General features: G+C 47.1%; 1 protein-coding gene across 1 annotated transcript; it reads right to left on the reverse strand.

The window, feature by feature from the left end:
* Positions 1-5847: 5847 nt before the first annotated feature.
* On the reverse strand, positions 5848-15653 carry AKR1A1 (aldo-keto reductase family 1 member A1). Its single transcript, XM_024746177.1, has 9 exons — positions 15386-15653; positions 10710-10799; positions 8870-8989; positions 8547-8698; positions 7755-7950; positions 7221-7420; positions 6869-6941; positions 6629-6715; positions 5848-6013 (listed from the first exon to the last, which is right to left on the reverse strand). The coding sequence occupies exons 1-9, from the start codon at positions 15575-15577 to the stop codon at positions 5948-5950; spliced, it is 1176 nt and encodes a 391-aa protein (XP_024601945.1). The 5' UTR covers positions 15578-15653; the 3' UTR covers positions 5848-5947.
* Between the last annotated feature and the right edge of the window lie 793 nt (positions 15654-16446).

A 16446-nucleotide genomic window follows, 5' to 3' on the forward strand; every position in this document is an offset into this window, starting at 1 on the left:
CCTGTGCTCCGCAACAGGAGAGGCCACAACAGTGAGAGGCCCGCATATTGAAAAAAAAAAAACAGACCTTAAGTAGATCAATAAATAATAAACATTTGAAAATGGTAGTCAGACGTCCCACCATTCCCCCCAAATGCCCAGATGGTTTTATAGGTGAGGTTAACACATTTTCAAGAAACATTTCCATACGTAGCAAAAAAGCAAAAACTTTTCTAGGGTAATAATAGAACTCTGATTTTTATTAATAAGATTTAGGGAAGACTTTCAGTTAAAGATGGTGGGTTGAACACATACATTTATGTATAGCAAAAAATAAAAAAAAGAAGAGTTAATGTAGTCTTTTTTTAAATTTATTTAATTTATTTTATTTTTGGCTGCTTTGGGTCTTTGTTGCTGCACGCAGGCTTTCTCTAGCTTCGGCGAGCGGGGGCTACTCTTCCTTGCAGTGTGCGGGCTTCTCATTGCAGTGGCTTCTTTTGTTGCGGAGCACGGGCTCTAGGCACGCGGGCTTCAGTAGTTGCGGCACGCGGGCTTCAGTAGTTGTGGCATGCGGGCTTCAGTTTGTGGCAAGCGGGCCCAGTAGTTGTGGCACACGGGCTCTAGAGCACAGGCTCAGTAGTTGTGGCGTACGGGCTTAGTTGCTCCATGGCATGTGGGATCTTCCTGGACCAGGGCTCGAACCCGTGTCCCCTACATTGGCAGGCGGATTCTTAACCACTGCACCACCAGGGAAGTCCCAATGTAGTCTTTTTTATTTTTTTTTAGGCCATGCAGTACAGCATGTGGGATCTTAGTTTCCTGACCAGGGATTGAACCCATGCCCCTGCAGTGGAAGCACAGAGTGTTAACCCCTGGAACTCCAGGGAATTCCCAAAGGTAATGTAGTCTTGATTCCAGAAATAGGAAAATATAAAAAATAAAACTGTAAGCCCCTTTCACTTATGAATGTCACTGCATACATCATAAATAAAATATTAGCTAACTGTACTAATTAAGACAGGGTAGGGACTTCCCTGGTGGCCCAGTGGGTAAGACGCCACACTTCCAAGGCAGGGAGCCCAGTTTCCATCCCTGGTCAGGGAACTAGATCCTACATGCACGCCGCAACTAAGAAGTTTGCATGTCGCAGCTAAGAATCCCAAATGCTGCAACTAAGACCCGGCGCAGCCAAAATAAATAAATAAATAAATAAATAAATTTTTTTAATTAAGAAAAAAAAAAGACAGGGTAAATTTTGCTGTGGTAGCAAGTAAACCCAAAATTTCAGTGGCTTCATTCAATAAGATTCAGTTTCCACTCTTACTATATTTTCATCTCAGGTCAGCTGGAGGCTTTGCTCTGTGTTATCCTCATTCTGGGTCTCAAGCTGATGGAACAGCGACCATAAATAATATAGAGTATTGCTTGTCACTGTTTCAGAGGGTAAGAGAGAATATGTTGGAACTCACACTTGCTCTTAAAGCTTTCACCCGGAACCAACACATAATCACTTTTTTTTTCCATTGGCCAGCACAAGTCATGTTAATATCTCTGGAATACTAGAGTAAAGCTTTAATGCAAAAAATGACACCCTGGATCTCCACAAATAGAAGTATCATCTACCTCTGTTGTGGCAGAATTGAATGGCTCTTGACCTCATGATGATAGCTCAAGGTGATGTTTACACTGTTGTCAACACAAGTCATTAAACTATAAAGTGAATTAGAAAGAAACATCCCTAAAATTAAAGAAACAGTCTTGGTTCTCCACTCCATTGAGAGAGAAACAACTGTTTAATTAATTCAGGTAGATCCTGGATGTAGGGAAATGAAACAGAATGAGATTTAAATGTAATTAAATGTGTGTTAATTATCCTAGCAAAAATATATGCTCTCCATGTATTCATTATACTAGCTGAGGCTTGCTTGTCATGTTGTATAAAACAACCTATTGAAACCTCAAAAGGCCAAAGGCCCAAGAGGTAGTGAAACAAAACAAAGACACATCTGGACAGGCATATTTATAGCCTTATGAATATACAGATGTCAAAGTGCAGATGATCCTCAAAGAGGAAAATCAAGGGAACTTGTCATGAACATTCTAGAAGTTAACATCTCAAACCAATAAAGTGATTTTCAATGTTTTAATTCTTTGGACAAATATCAGGACTCCTTCATAGATCACATTTTCCTGGACAAATACTGTGACCTCTTTCATATGTATGTTATCAGTCCCCTTTCACCAAGTATTCTTTTTTGGTTTGCCAGACTTTTTAATTTTTTTAGTATAGTTGATTTACAATGGTGTGCCAATCTCTGCTGTACAGCAAATGACTCAGTTATACACACATATACATTCTTTTTTTTACATTCTTTTCCATTATGGTTTATCACAGGATATTGAATATAGTTCCCTGTGCTATACAGTAGGACCTTGTTTATCTGTTAGTTTGCCAGACTTTGACTACAAGGTTCATATTCTCTCTCCTACATAATGTCACAAGGTCTCAGTTTTCCTACTTGACTGTGAGATATCCCCTCCTCCCTGCAGACTGCAGGGCAGTTTCTGAAAGGGGTCTTAGATTGTACTTGTGTATAAAAAATTTTGATGTAAGGAACTGGAGTGTGGTGGTGCTAGCCTCTGGCTGGTCAGCACTCCCTTCCTCTAGAATGTAGTCTTATAAAGGCAAATCTCATTTTAAAATCTGAGTTTGTGGTCTTTTACTCAAAACAATCATATAAAGAATCTTTTTGCAAACATACTTAAGGACTTCATAGTTTTCCCAAAGGCCTTCCTTAATACTTTGATAAGCCAAATATCCTCTTTTGAAGTCTAGTGTCTTCATGTTTGATTTTCTTTCCCAATTAACTGTCAGACCCTCACTTTTCGATAGCTTTGGGTATGATGTGTTAAGTTTCTAACATCACTTCCATTGCTTCATAAAGTACTGTTAACTTTTGCAAGATTTGCAATTTCACTTTTCCTTGGATGTGCACTGTACTGCCCAGTGATTTAGACAAAGATGTCAACAGAGAAATGCTAATGTTAAGCAAGGTGTGATGTTTGAGTTAAGAATAATTTCTAAGTAGTCAACTTATCAGTGAATAATTTGATGTTATGACAACTTTCACTTCCTGATATGAGCTGAATTGTGTCCTCCCGCCTCAAAATCATATACTTAAGTACTAACCCCTAGTACCTCAGAATGTAACTGTATACGGAGACAGGGTCTTCAGTTAAAATAAGATCATTAGGATGGGCCCTAATCCAATATGACAGCCTTATAAGAAATTTGGGCACAGGGAATTCCCTAGCAGTCCAGCGGTTAGGACTCCACGCTTTCACTGCTGGGCCCCAGGTTCGATCCCTGGTCAGGGAACTAAGACCCCGCAAGCCATGTGGTGCAGCCAAAAGACAAAACAAAACAAAGAAACAAAAAAAGAAATTTGGACACAGATGTGCACAGAGGGAAGACAATGTAAAGACACAGGGAGAAGATGTCCATCTACAAGCCAAGGAGAGAGGCCTGGAACAAACCCTTCCCTTATGCCACTCAGAAGGAACCAATCCTGCTGATGCTTTGATCTCAGATTTCTAATTTCCAGAACTGTAAGAAAACAAATTTCTGTTGTTTAAATCACCCACTCTGTGGTACTGCTATGGCAGCCCCAACAAACTAATACATTTCAAACTCATGTTACCTCATAACTGTGGAAAGTTGGATCATGAAAGGGTATAAGGGAGCTATGGAATCATATAGCAAGCCACCTGGGGAGGGTGAGATCAGGAAAGATGTTCCAGAGGAACTGACAGCTAAAAATGTTTAAGTAATAGATGTTCATCCAACAGTAGGCTAACAGGTGGATTGTTCCAGGTAGAAAGGACCACAGACAAAAGATTAACTTCTCGGGTTGGTAGATGCAAACTATTACATTTAGAATCGATAAACAACAAGGTCCTAATGTATAGCACAGGGAACAATATTCAATATCCTGCGATAAACCATAATGGAAAAGAATATTTAAAATAATAGTGTATGTGTATAACTGAGTCACTTTGCTGTACAGCAGAGACTGGCACATTGTAAATCAACTATATTTCAATAAAATAGAATAAAAAGACTAACTTCCAACATGCCTCCCTACAACCACTTGGCCTCTCCCGTTGCGGAGCACAGGCTCCAGACGCACAGGCTCAGCGGCCATGGCTCACGGGCCCAGCCGCTCCACAGCATGTGGGATCTTCCCGGACCGGGGCACGAAGCCGTGTCCCCTGCATCGGCAGGCAGACTCTCAACCACTGCGCCACCAGGGAAGCCCCCCTACAACCACTTTTTATCCCACTAATCCATTTTCCCCACTGCACTAGCAGTGTACTTCTAAAACACAAATCATGCCATGTTATTCCTGCTCAAAACTCTTACATGGCTTCCTGCTTCATTCAGGATTAAAAAGCCTAAAGTCTTGGACTTCCCTGGTGGCACAGTGGTTAAGAATCCACCTGCCAATACAGGGGATACGGGTTTGAGCCCTGGTCCGGGAAGATCCCACATGTCACGGAGCAACTAACCCCGTGCGCCACAACGACTGAGCCTGCGCTCTAGAGCCCACAAGCCACAGCTACTGAAGCCCGCGCGCCTAGAGCCCGTGCTCCACAATGATAAGCCACCACAATGAGAAGCCCGCGCACCGCAACGAAGAATAGAACCCGCTCGCTGACACTAGAGAAAACCCGCGCAGCAACAAAGACCCAACGCAGCCAGAAATCAATAAATAAATGTATAGATGTATTAAATAAACAAAATTAAAAACCTAAAGTCTTAACCCAGTCTCCTAGGCCTTACATCACCAGGTCCCTACCTTATTCCAGCATTATTTCATGCCATTCCACCCCTGCTCACTTTCAGTTTGTCACAAAGACTTTTCTTTAGGTTTTTCCAACAACTTCTTTCAGTTTCAAGGCTATCCAATTTGCATGGAACACTATTACCTCTCTCACCTCTTTTAACTAATTATTCCCTACTCATCCTTCAGATCTCAGCCAATTAAATCAGTAAGCTTCTCACTCTGCGCTTTTTCATAGCACTTCTTCCAACTGTAATTAAACTAATTACACCATTACTTAGTCTGTCTCAAGTAAACTGTAGGGACCTATGTGTCTTGATTATAGCTATATCCCCAGGGTCTCGCATCGTGCCCAAGTACTCCATAAATATTTTCTGAATGAAGAGCAATGGTTCAACTAGAAAACTGAGTTTTGTGTGACCAGAGTTTAGAGGGATTTTCTAAAAACCCAAAACTTCAGTCTCTAGTGGGACCACAAAATATATAAGATAGGACCTTAGGTACAGTGACAAACTTTGGTGCTGACTCTGCCTCCTTCAGGTAGCCTATGCACACTGACTATAGTGTCTGAGAGAAAAAGACCCTGTCCCCCCAGTTTTCCTGATTTTCCAAGCTGCGACTCCCAAACTTCAGAATGTAAGTTTTGTTGGCTCTTCATATTCTTAAATCTAGGCACTAACTAGATGGGTGGGCGGGATGCAGGAACTCAAGACCCATGCCCAGAAGTGTGAAGAAACCACAGGATTCTCGCTGCCCTGATCTCAGTCCGTAAGTGACCAATTTTTGGCATTCTCACTAAGACTACACTGGGATGGCATGTAGTGCTAAGAGGTGCCTCTAGGTGGCGCTACTCCACTAATACACCTTATAATTTATGAAGGCGGACATGGAATTCAGCTACACACTGGTTTCTCCAGAATCAAGAAAGATAAGGGAGTTTGGACTCATGGCAGGTCACACCCAGCATCCGTAAAAGAAACTGTTTCCATATCAGGTCTGACCAGACAAATAAGACAAGCAAGTATCATGGATGAATACTCCAATGGCTTTATTAACTCCTTCTTTCTGGGGATGGCAGGACTTTATAGCTGGAGAGATGAAAAGGAAGCCAGGAAGCTGTGGTCTCAATATGGGTCACTGAAGGGGTACAGAGGGTGACCTGCATCTCTCGGGACCCTCTTCCCATCCACCTGGAAAGAGAAACAGATGACTCCATTAGTAGGAGCTGACATTCCAAGAATGTCATCTTTTCCCAAGAATCTTACTCAACAGCCTCACCTGTGTACAGCACTATGACAGATGGCACTGACTGAGGCTAGGGCCTCAGAGAATGCCACAGTACCAAGAGCATTCCAGCACCAAACCCACAGCCTGGTACGTGGCTGACCCTGCCCCTAAGAGTTTGCAGTCTCAGCTGGGATAATGAATTCTTTATTTCCCTATGTGCAACAGGGAAACCTCTAACAAGGTTGAGAATGTCCCATTCATATCATTTACTGGGTAATTGTTATGTGTCAGGAACTGGGATCTTTTTACACATAGAAAGCTGAAGGTTGGAGAAGTTAAATAACTTGTTCTAGGTTACAAGGTATCGAGATGCAGGACTGGAACTCACAGGCTACATGCCTTATCCCTCACCCAGACTACTTCCCGGAGCTCAGTAAAGAAAAAAGAGCCCACTGTGTCCAGGACAGCAATCCTACCAACAACAACATCCTGTGACCAGGAAGGTTGAGGCCAGACTTAGGGCAGAATCCTGCCCCAAATCTCATATTCCCTGCCTCTGGGGGGTGATACACACTCACCATAAGCATGGGCACGATGAATCGCAAATTTTTATTCAGGGCATCTAGCTGCTTCATCTCCTCCAGGCTAAAAGTGAAGTCAAACACCTGGGGATGGGAGGCGGGGGCGGGTGGTCAGGAAAGCCAGTTTTGCGAGTGGAAGTTGGGGTTCCAGAACAATGCCTTCTTAGCCAAACAGAGTCAGGGCCAGACTGTGTCCCAATGGACTAAAGAAGACAGGACAGACACATCACCAAGTACCTGGATGTTCTGAAGGATATGGGAAGGTGTGACACTCTTGGGGATGCAGCTCACTTTCCGCTGGACCTGCCACCTGAGTGGGGAATTGAGGTATAGATGAGGAAGTGGAGTCAGTACACATAAGCACTTTTTTTTTTTTTTTTTTTGGTCCTCCATGCAGCATTCTCTGAGCTCCTGGAACCCCCGAGCCTCACTGGAATAGGGAACATGCCTCAGAGTGGCCTCTCCCCAGATGACACGGCAGGATTCTCAGCCTCATCCAGGCATTTGGATAAGGAACCCCTCAACCCTTGCCTCCCAACCCAGAAGCCTTCTCCCTAACCTGACTGTCTTTCCCCAAGATTGCTTGTACCTGAGCAAGATCTGAGCTGGAGACCGGCCATGCTTTTCAGCCAGTGCCAGGACCACTGGCTCCTCAAGCAGGACAGGCTCATCAGGATCATGCCAAGCACGATCAGAGGAGCCCAGGGGGCTATAAGCAGTCACCTCCAGGCCACGTGCTTGGCAGTGGGCAATCAGCTCATTCTGAGCCATGTATGGGTGGCATTCCACCTGAGCCAAGAAACAACCTATCATCATGAGGTGGCCACAGCCAGCTTGCTGGCCCCACCCAGACATGCACATCCTGACCAACCCTGCATCGCTGACCCCCTGCTTCCCCTCAACCTGCTTTTCTCACTCTCTAGACAGTTTTCCACTATTTCATTCTCTTCCCACACTTCAATGCCCTTCCTTAAGCAGAGGATTTCTGCACCACACTTCTGACAACTTTCTAGCCATCTCTCTGAAGTAGACCCATCATCTGCTCACTCATGCTCATTTACATACATACACACACACACACACACACACAGCCCCCAAACCAACTGATCTTTGCTGTGTTCACCTGCAGGACAGCTGGGCGCACAGAGGCCACACTGAGCACATCATCGATCTGCCGACTGCTGAAGTTGGACAGGCCCAGTGCCCGCACCAGCCCTTTAGCCACCAGTGCCTCCAGAGCCTTCCAGGTCTCCTTGTAGTGGGTGGAGTCATAGCGTATAGTCCCATCAGCATTCTTAGGAAAGGGGTTGTCACCCCGCCTGAGTGAAAGACGGCCCCCCCGGTGTGGGCACAAATGCCAGGCTCCTGCCTACCTGCCCGTCTAGCCACGCTACATCCCATGATCCAAGCCCAGAAAGGGTAAAGGGCCAAGAATGAGAAACAAGCATGGTTTTTCACCTTTCCAGGTCATAACCCAAGTGTTAACTCTATATGGAATGCCCATCCCCCCTCTTCTTCTTCCTAGACACATTATATCTCCTCTCGTCTGGAAAGTCTTCCTTAACTCCTTTCACCTCGGGGAGTTGCACGCCCCTGCAGCCTTCTTCAAGCACAGAGCACAGAGCTGATGGTCGGCTCCTCTCACACCCTCTGTGGGAGCTTACTCTACTGCAACCCCAGGGCCTAGGTCAGCAGAAGCTAGTACGTTTCCCAAATGTACAAAAGCAGCAGGACGGACCACCCATGTACCCTCTAGGATACACATCATGTGAGGCTGCACTCCTTTTCTGTAGCTAAACTGTAGCAGAAAAGGCTGAGTGTTCCTCTCCTGTTCTGCTACTGTGACTTACAAAAGGTTACTAACATGACTCTGCCAACCCCTGATTCCCTGGATGAAGACTCTGGCAAGGCTCACTCAAAGGCATAAGGCCAGTGCACCAGGTACAGGTCCAAATACTCCAGCTGGAGGTCAGCGAGTGTCTTCCGGAGGGCAGGCTCCACATCGTCAGGGTGGTGCTTCGTGTTCCACAGCTTGGAAGTCACAAACAGTTCCTCCCGAGGCACCAACTAGTACAGGGGGCAGGGTCCATAGTTAGAAGAGCCACGGGCACCCAATCTCACCCACCCTCACCTCTGGGAGAGGAATTAGAAGGAAGCTGATGCCAGATCCCTCTCGCCAGGCCTTAGCCCCAGCCTCTGAGTTTTCTCACCCCACCCCTCTGTAGCCCCAGTCCTCACCTTGCCAGGTCCCACATTCTCCTTCAGGGCCTCCCCAATCTCAGTCTCGTTGCCATAGATAGCAGCACAGTCAATGTGGCGGTAGCCTATACTCAAGGCATACTTAATAACTGCTTTTACCTGCCAGGTGAGAAAAGCAGAAGTTTTAGCTCTGTTGGTCTGGACCAGAAACTGCCCTCCCGAGGGTCACTGATGTGGGGAGGGGGCAGGAATTTACCACTGCAGTCATCCATGCAGTGGAAGTGAGAAGATGGCTCTAGTCTTGGGGACCAGAAGTCTCTTCAGAGACCCCAAACCCTTTGTCCCCACCCCACTAACCTCCAAGCTTCCTTCCAAGCAATCTCAATAGGGCCCAGCTAAAACAAACAATGTGTTCTCAGCTAGATGTTCAGAAGGTAGATGGACACATTGACATGGGACAGAAGGCAGAAGGGTAGTCATGGAGACAGGTCCCCAGCCCTGGGGAGCTAGTTAGGGAAACATGATACACAGGTAAATAGTTCCCAGGGCAAGGCCACATGGAGGGAGACCCTTAGGAAGCCATGGAGACCAAGAGAGCTCAGGCGAGCAGAAGAGGTGAGGGGGGAGAAAATGAAGGAAGGCAGAGAAGTGAGATGGAAGCTGGGCCCAGAGTCCCCCGCCAGAAGAGAAGAAAGCAGACACCAAGGAGGAGGACAGGCCAGTCAATTTGTTAAAAACCAGACTAACACAGCATTAGGAGCAGAACCAAGGGTGCCAGGCCCCTGCCACTCAAGATCCCCATTTAGGTGTAGCTCTTACTATCCAGACATATGCCCCTCACACCTGACCCTACTCCTGCGGCTCCATACCCTTCCCCATCCCCTCCATCCCTGCCCCCAATCTTGGCCCTGGCTCTGGCTGTCACCAACTGCCTTCATCTAGCTCCTAGACTTGCCCCAGGCCATGTCAGTGCCTGCCTACAGAACCAGGCTCCTAGGCAGCTGTAGGAAGGAAAGCAAAGGGAAAGAAGGCAGAGTTCATCCAGCCACACCAGCCTAAATTCCAGAGAGAAGAGGCCATTCTCCCTGCCAGAGTCCCTCCCAAACTTCTCTAAACTCTGACTCAGATTCCAAGCACAAGGAACAAGTCCTGAGGAGATGCTCCACCCCAGGTGCAAGCTGAATCTCTACCTGTGTCAGTCTAGAAAAACAGGTCTCCCCTCCTAGGCTCCCTGGGCTGGAAGGGTCTACACCAGGGGTTGCTAAACTCTAGCAGTTTTCTTTTGGGTTTTTTTGGCCCTTGAGCTAAGAATGATTTTTATATTTTTAAATAGTTACATAAGTACATAATCACCTCCATTTTGCAAACTGTCTAACAAAATCTAAATTATTAACCACCTCGTTCTTTAAGAAAAAGTTTGCTGACCTTCAGTCTAAACAGTTGACCTAGTTATTCTTTAAACCCTAATACCTGCTGTGTGCCTACCTCTGGCCTCAAGGAACCCAGCGTGGAACAGGAGACATGATCACAGCACAGGGTGATAAGTGGCATATTAGGGGTCAGCATAGGGCCAGGCACAGACGGGTCCCATGCCTTCACAGCAGTGCAGGTCCAGTCAGGGAAAGGGCTCCTTCCTACACTCTAGGCAGTGCTTGGCCCCTCAACCACTCCTCTGAATCAGCTGTGGAAGCCAAGTGCTCACTGCTGGTCCCTTCTTCCCTTGTTTCTTCCCACTGCCCTCCAGGTTCATCCCACCTGAGGTGAAGTATAGTCGGCGGGCGGGGGGGCTGCTAGAAAAAACACAGACACCCTCTCCTGAATAGTGCCTTTTCCCGAGCAGAGGAGCAAGAAGCCCCCCTCCTAATCTCCCATCCCTCACCTGGCCAGGCTCACTCTTCCAGGTGCCCAGTCCAATCAGGGGCATCTTCTGTCCAGTGTGCAGGAGGATACAGGAAGCCGCCATTGCCCCCTGAAACACAGATGGGAAGAGAATGGTGTGGGGTCAGTGCCGTTGCTTGGGCCCACTGATCAAGACTCCTGTAAAACAGGAAGGGGGCACAGGGGTGATAGGAGAAAAAACACAGAGTCGTGTGTATAGGCCTATGAGCTGAGACAAGGTGCCTGGAACCACGCAAAGCCAGTAACTCCTGGACAAACACTAACGGGACCACCAGCCTGGATGCCCTTCTTCCATCAGGCTAAAGCTCTGCTTAAAGAGCTCTAAACCTAAAAACAAAGGCGAGGTGGCTTCCCAGAAGTACCCAGCCTTAACTACATGAGGTCTCAAACCACTGTAAGACAGGCAAAGGCCTTTATGAGACAAAGTGAGACCAGGTGACAGAACTGGCTCAGGATAGGGTCCCTTTTCAAAGGATGAAATGAATGTTCCCAGGAGGTTGTCAGAACTACAGAGACTCTGAGTCCCTCTTTCAGAGGTCTGATTGGCCATGCTGCTAGGCCTGAGTGCGGTCTTACAAGGGAAGTATACTATTTTTTAGATGAAAAAAACAGGCTCAGAGAGGTAAAATTATTTGCCCCAAATCAACAGCTAAGTGGCAGAGCCAACTATTCAAGGAGAAGCTGATGGAAAAGGCAGGAAAAGGCAAGTAAACACAGACCTATAAAATACATTTGCATGTACACTGTGCTACAGAAAAGCAAGTGACTTCTGTAGGGCAAGAACCAGGGAATAATGACACTGGCTTTTAAGAATGAGTTGGGACAGTCCCAAGAGTCAAGGGTAAGAGTCTTTCCAGGAAGAGGAACTAGACACAGGACTTCAGTGCAGCAGAAAGCAGGAAATTACAGATACATGAAAATTTCTAACTGAACGAAGCAGGTGGGTGATTGAAGCAACCCTGTTTGGAGAGCTATGAAAATCAGAAGTCTCCAAACGGGGAACTTCCCGGGTGGCGCAGTGGTTAAGAATCCTCCTGCCAATGCAGGGCACAAGGTTTCAATCCCTGGCCCAGGAAGATCCCACATGCCACAGAGCAACTAAGCCCATGCACCACAACTACTAAGCCTGCACTCTAGAGCCCGCGAGCCACAACTACTGAAGCCCGCATGCCTAGAGCCCATGCTCCGCAACAAGAGAAGCCACCGCAATGAGAAGCCCGCGCACCGCAAGGAAGAGTAGCCCCCCTCCCCCGTTCGCCGCAACGGTACAGAAAAGCCCGTGCGCAGCAACAAAAACCCAACTCAGACAAAAATAAATAAATAAGTAAATAAACTTATAAAAAAAAAGAGTATTATGGTAGAGCAGGTAACTGGACAAGTTGTAACTATAACCAACACACCAAAATTGTCTTTCCTAATACTTCTGACTCAGGAAGAATTTTATAGTCTAGCATAACTTTATAGAGGCTCCTTTTCTGCTAAAACAAAAACAGAAACAAAAACGTTCAACCTGGGCAGCAAACCACAGACCACTGAAGGCAATACTCTTCATTACCAAACTTCCCAGAGACACCAACCTGCCCAGGGATCAGGCAAACATGTCTGGACTTCACAGGAGGAACTAGCCTGCTAGCTGCTACCAGGGTCTGTGGCTGGTTTCCTGGGCTTGATCTTCAACCCATGACCTGTTGACCTCTCCCAGATTTACCAGAACACAAGGGATGGCTCTGAAATTACACCCAGGCTGAAGAGTGTGAACAAAAACCTGGCCTCAGGGGAAAAGGAAGAAACCTCATGCCTGCCTCTCCCTTTCTTTTGCTTGTGAAACTGAAAACCAAAAAGGCTAAGCCTTGAGGTGGCGGACTGGTCCCAAGGTGTGCAGGTGCCCTGTGCCTATTCAGCAGTTCCCTCCTGAAGACTGGAGTGCTCAGGCCACTGAGTGGGTAGGAACAACCACTGAGTGGTCTTAAGCTGTTCTTCCACAAACTCTTAAAATGGAAATAGGTTGACGGAAAATAAAGTTTCTAAAAAAAAAAAAAAGGCTAAGGCTTGGAGGGGCAGGAATCATACTGGTAGAAACGGCAAACACAGATCTGCAAATAACAAGAGCTCCAAAGGATAGAAGAAGGCAGAAGACAGATGTTTTCCTCCAGGACAGGAAGTCATCCTCTACCAGCTCCTGACTTCCTCATCTTCTGCCTGGTGCCACAGCCTTTCAGCCAGCCCTGCATTAACAGGCTCTGAGCTTGTCAGCATCTGCCTAGCTGGACCTCTGGCAGAATTCAGAAACCCTCATGTTATCTTGGGAGAGGTTCTAGATGGAAAAGAGAGAAAAGCTGGGTGTGTGGGGAGAGGCGGGTGAGGGTAGTATCAGGATTCAGGTTTTATTATTCCCAGGTCAGTGCCTAGGTTCCTTCTCTCTGAGGCTCAGTCTTCCTTTCTCAGAGGAGGGCTCTAGAGCTGCCTTGATACAGGAACTTGAAAACACAGGAAGAGGAAGCAGTATTCATGTGAGTGTTCCCTGGCTGGATGGGCCTTTCTTCTCTGCTCCCCATAAATACTGATGTCCCTCAGGGTTCTGTCCTCAATCCCTTCTTACTCCCTAGTCAAGCTCAAGTCTTCAGTGATCACCTTAATCACTAATTCTTCCCACCCCAGTTCTATATATTCACCTCCCTCTGGACAGCTCCACCTGTATATCCTACAGGTAAGTGAGACTCAACATGTCCAAAAGTGTACTTATCAAATCCAGCAACACAGCACAGATTTCAAGCTCTGGGGTGGCACAGACCTGGGCTTGAATCTCAGCTCCCCCATTCTAAAGAGATTTTAAGCACGCTGCACAGTGCCTGACCATGTTCTTCTTTCTGTATACTCTATCTCACCAGGGACTCAAGGCCCTGGGTGACAAGTGTTAAAGCAAACCAGACAACCGGTCTACAGTATAATCCATGAGGGCCTTAAAAAAGCCCTCTAATGTATTTCAGTTTGTTTGAGGCATTTCTGAGTATTATCAGATTAGGGTTTCGACAGGTGATGGGGGGGAGTTTATCTTCTTCTTCTGGTTTCGAGGAAGCCAGGACGGAAAGCCACCTTAAATATGTAGCAGTGGCCAAGATTTGGTCTATCTGGCTGCATTAAAAATCCTGTAAATACTTGTAAATATTACAAAAGACACTGTTTGCTCTAAACTGTAATGTAAAACCTAAGATTACAATAACACTTCCTGGACTTCTTGATGTATGTGAAAAGAATATATACTTCCTAAATCTTTATCCAGCCTATCTCTGTCCAACTCCAGGGCCACTGCTCTAGCTGTGACCAGCTGCCCCCCCGCCCCACGCCAAGAACCAGGGATCTCTCTGCTTCCGGTGTGTCTCCTCTCCCCACAAAGCAGTCCCCAAATCTGACCATGTGATTCCCAGGATATCTTCCAGTAGATCTCTCCTACCCTCGGGATAAGGTCCAGACTTCCTGGTAATACCCTTTATAACCTGGCTCCCACCTCCCCCATCTCTCCACCTCTTTATTTCAGACTCCATATTCCAGGCTTTGCAGAACCAGCCACCATATTTGACTCCAGGCCTCTGCACACTTTCCTTCCCCAAGTCCCACCCTTGCCTGGCTAACTGCAGGTCACCCTTCAGCTAGCAGTTTAAATTTCTGGTTCCTCCCATGTCCTGACAGTTGTGCCCATCACTGCATTTGTTTGTTCATTTTCCCTCACAGATCTTGGTACTCCTTGAGGTCAGGGCCTATCATCTACCTAAACCTGTAGCTGCTAGAGTGCCTGCTCCCTCCTCCACCCCACACACAGCGGCAAATGGGGGAGATCTTGTCAGCAGGAGGGGCATTTGATAAAGCCACTGCCTCCATCACCTTCTTCCTTTACTTCTTGGATAACCTGGAAAAAATCATCTCTGGAAAATAACAAAGCATTTACCATCATCTTCGGTAAAAAGAAAAAAAAAAAGATCCCAGTGACTCCAGAAAGGATGAAACTCGGATTGTTCTTGTATTACAGATAAGAAAACCGAGACCTTGGGAAAAGTAACAGGACTGATCAGAATCATCAAGACTCTTCCAAGGGAGGTCCTGCAGCCCAGAGTATGGACAGGCTGAAGGGAGAGTTAATTTATACTAACCCCATCCGGTGAAGGTTCAGATTCCAGTCTCACTTTAACAGAGCACTGTGTCAACAGAAAAACATGCCCTGGCTTTCCCAAACCCAAGGCAGGTGCCTAAGCAAGCGAACCCACACCCCTCCTGCCACTTATGAGAAGCGTCTCTGCAATTCCACATTAAAGCCGGAGTTCCTGAAAAAATCGTGTTGGTGGGTAAACAAAAGGAAGATGGCAACCAAAACTTACTGACAGTATGTGCCGGTAGCTTTAAGAGCTTTATCTCACTTTAACTCTTGTTACATACAGTTCTGATGTAGGAACAGATTTTACCGCTGAGAAAACTGAGGTCCAGAGAAACTGAGAACTTATCCAAGATCACTCAGCGAATAAGAGGAAGCTCAAATCAGAAACCAAGTAGGGCCGCCTCCTCAGCATTTGCTCTTCGCTCTAACCCGGGGGCGGACACATCCGCAGTGAAGGTTCGAGGCCATCTCCACTACGACAAAGATGGGGCAGCAGAAGTGAAACTCACCTCGGCACGAGCACAGGACGTTAGCAGGAAAGTATGGCTTTTCAGCTCAGTCCTGTGCCCTGCTAGCGACCCAATGGGCCTCAGCTTCCGGGGTTGGTGGGCAGCAAGAAACTGGCCTGAGACTGGACACCGGGACTTAAGTCTGGCGGTGATGAGGAAGCTCCTCCCAGAGGAGGGGCTGGGGCCGGGCATTCAACATCACGCGCAGTGGTGGACCCCGCCCCTGTCCTCAGAAACAAGCTGGGGAGTGGACGCCTGAGCTGGGGGGCTGCACTGTCTTTTCCTCAGGATGCTGGTGGGTGGATTGGCGGAGTCTGGGCACACTCCACAGCGCGAGTTTGGAGAACTCCCGGGTGAGGGAAGCCTGCGCCGACGGCCAAGTAAGCGGACCCGGAGGCGGAGCCAGGGGGCGCCTCTGCCTGGCCCATATTGCACCGCGCGCCGCCGGGAGGCCGCTCTGGGCAACTTCTGCTCGTTCTGCGGCCAGAGGGAGGAGAGCCCGAGTGCCACGTGGTAACTTCTGCAGTCGGCTCCCCCTAAGGACTACAGGCCCCACTCTGATCTATTCTCTTCCTTAGAGCCGGGTAGGCCAAGTTCCCTGAAAACACCTAAGCTGGTCCCATTATTTGGTCAGGCAAACTGAGGTCCAGAGAACAGCCGCAACACAGAGGTTGACAGTAACAGGGAAGACCTTGGGACTACAGGCTTCAAGAGGTAAAAGTTAGTGCTCTCTGTATCCGGACTGTGGACCCTGGCAGCGCATTTATGTTTTATGTATATTTAGGCTTTATAAACATTAATTTATTGAGTCTTCACAGCAATCCTGTAAGGGGAATGTTCTTTTTTATTTTATTTACTGCAAGCCTTTTTATTGAAGTATAGCATACTGGTAAATGGAATATTGCCTGCCATATCAGGAAACAAAAGATGTCGCAATCATCAGCGATTGAAACTGTGCAGCAGCCACCGAAGGTGAGCTGGTGAGCCCTAAGGGAATTTAGGAAGGAAACAAAGAATACCTGCCATCTAGCAGCCATCAGACTGCAGCCACTCCCTAAGGT

The sequence above is a fragment of the Neophocaena asiaeorientalis genome, unplaced genomic scaffold (assembly GCF_003031525.2).
Source record: "Neophocaena asiaeorientalis asiaeorientalis breed wild unplaced genomic scaffold, Neophocaena_asiaeorientalis_V1.1 scaffold51, whole genome shotgun sequence".
In the NCBI taxonomy this organism is placed as follows: domain Eukaryota; kingdom Metazoa; phylum Chordata; class Mammalia; order Artiodactyla; family Phocoenidae; genus Neophocaena; species Neophocaena asiaeorientalis.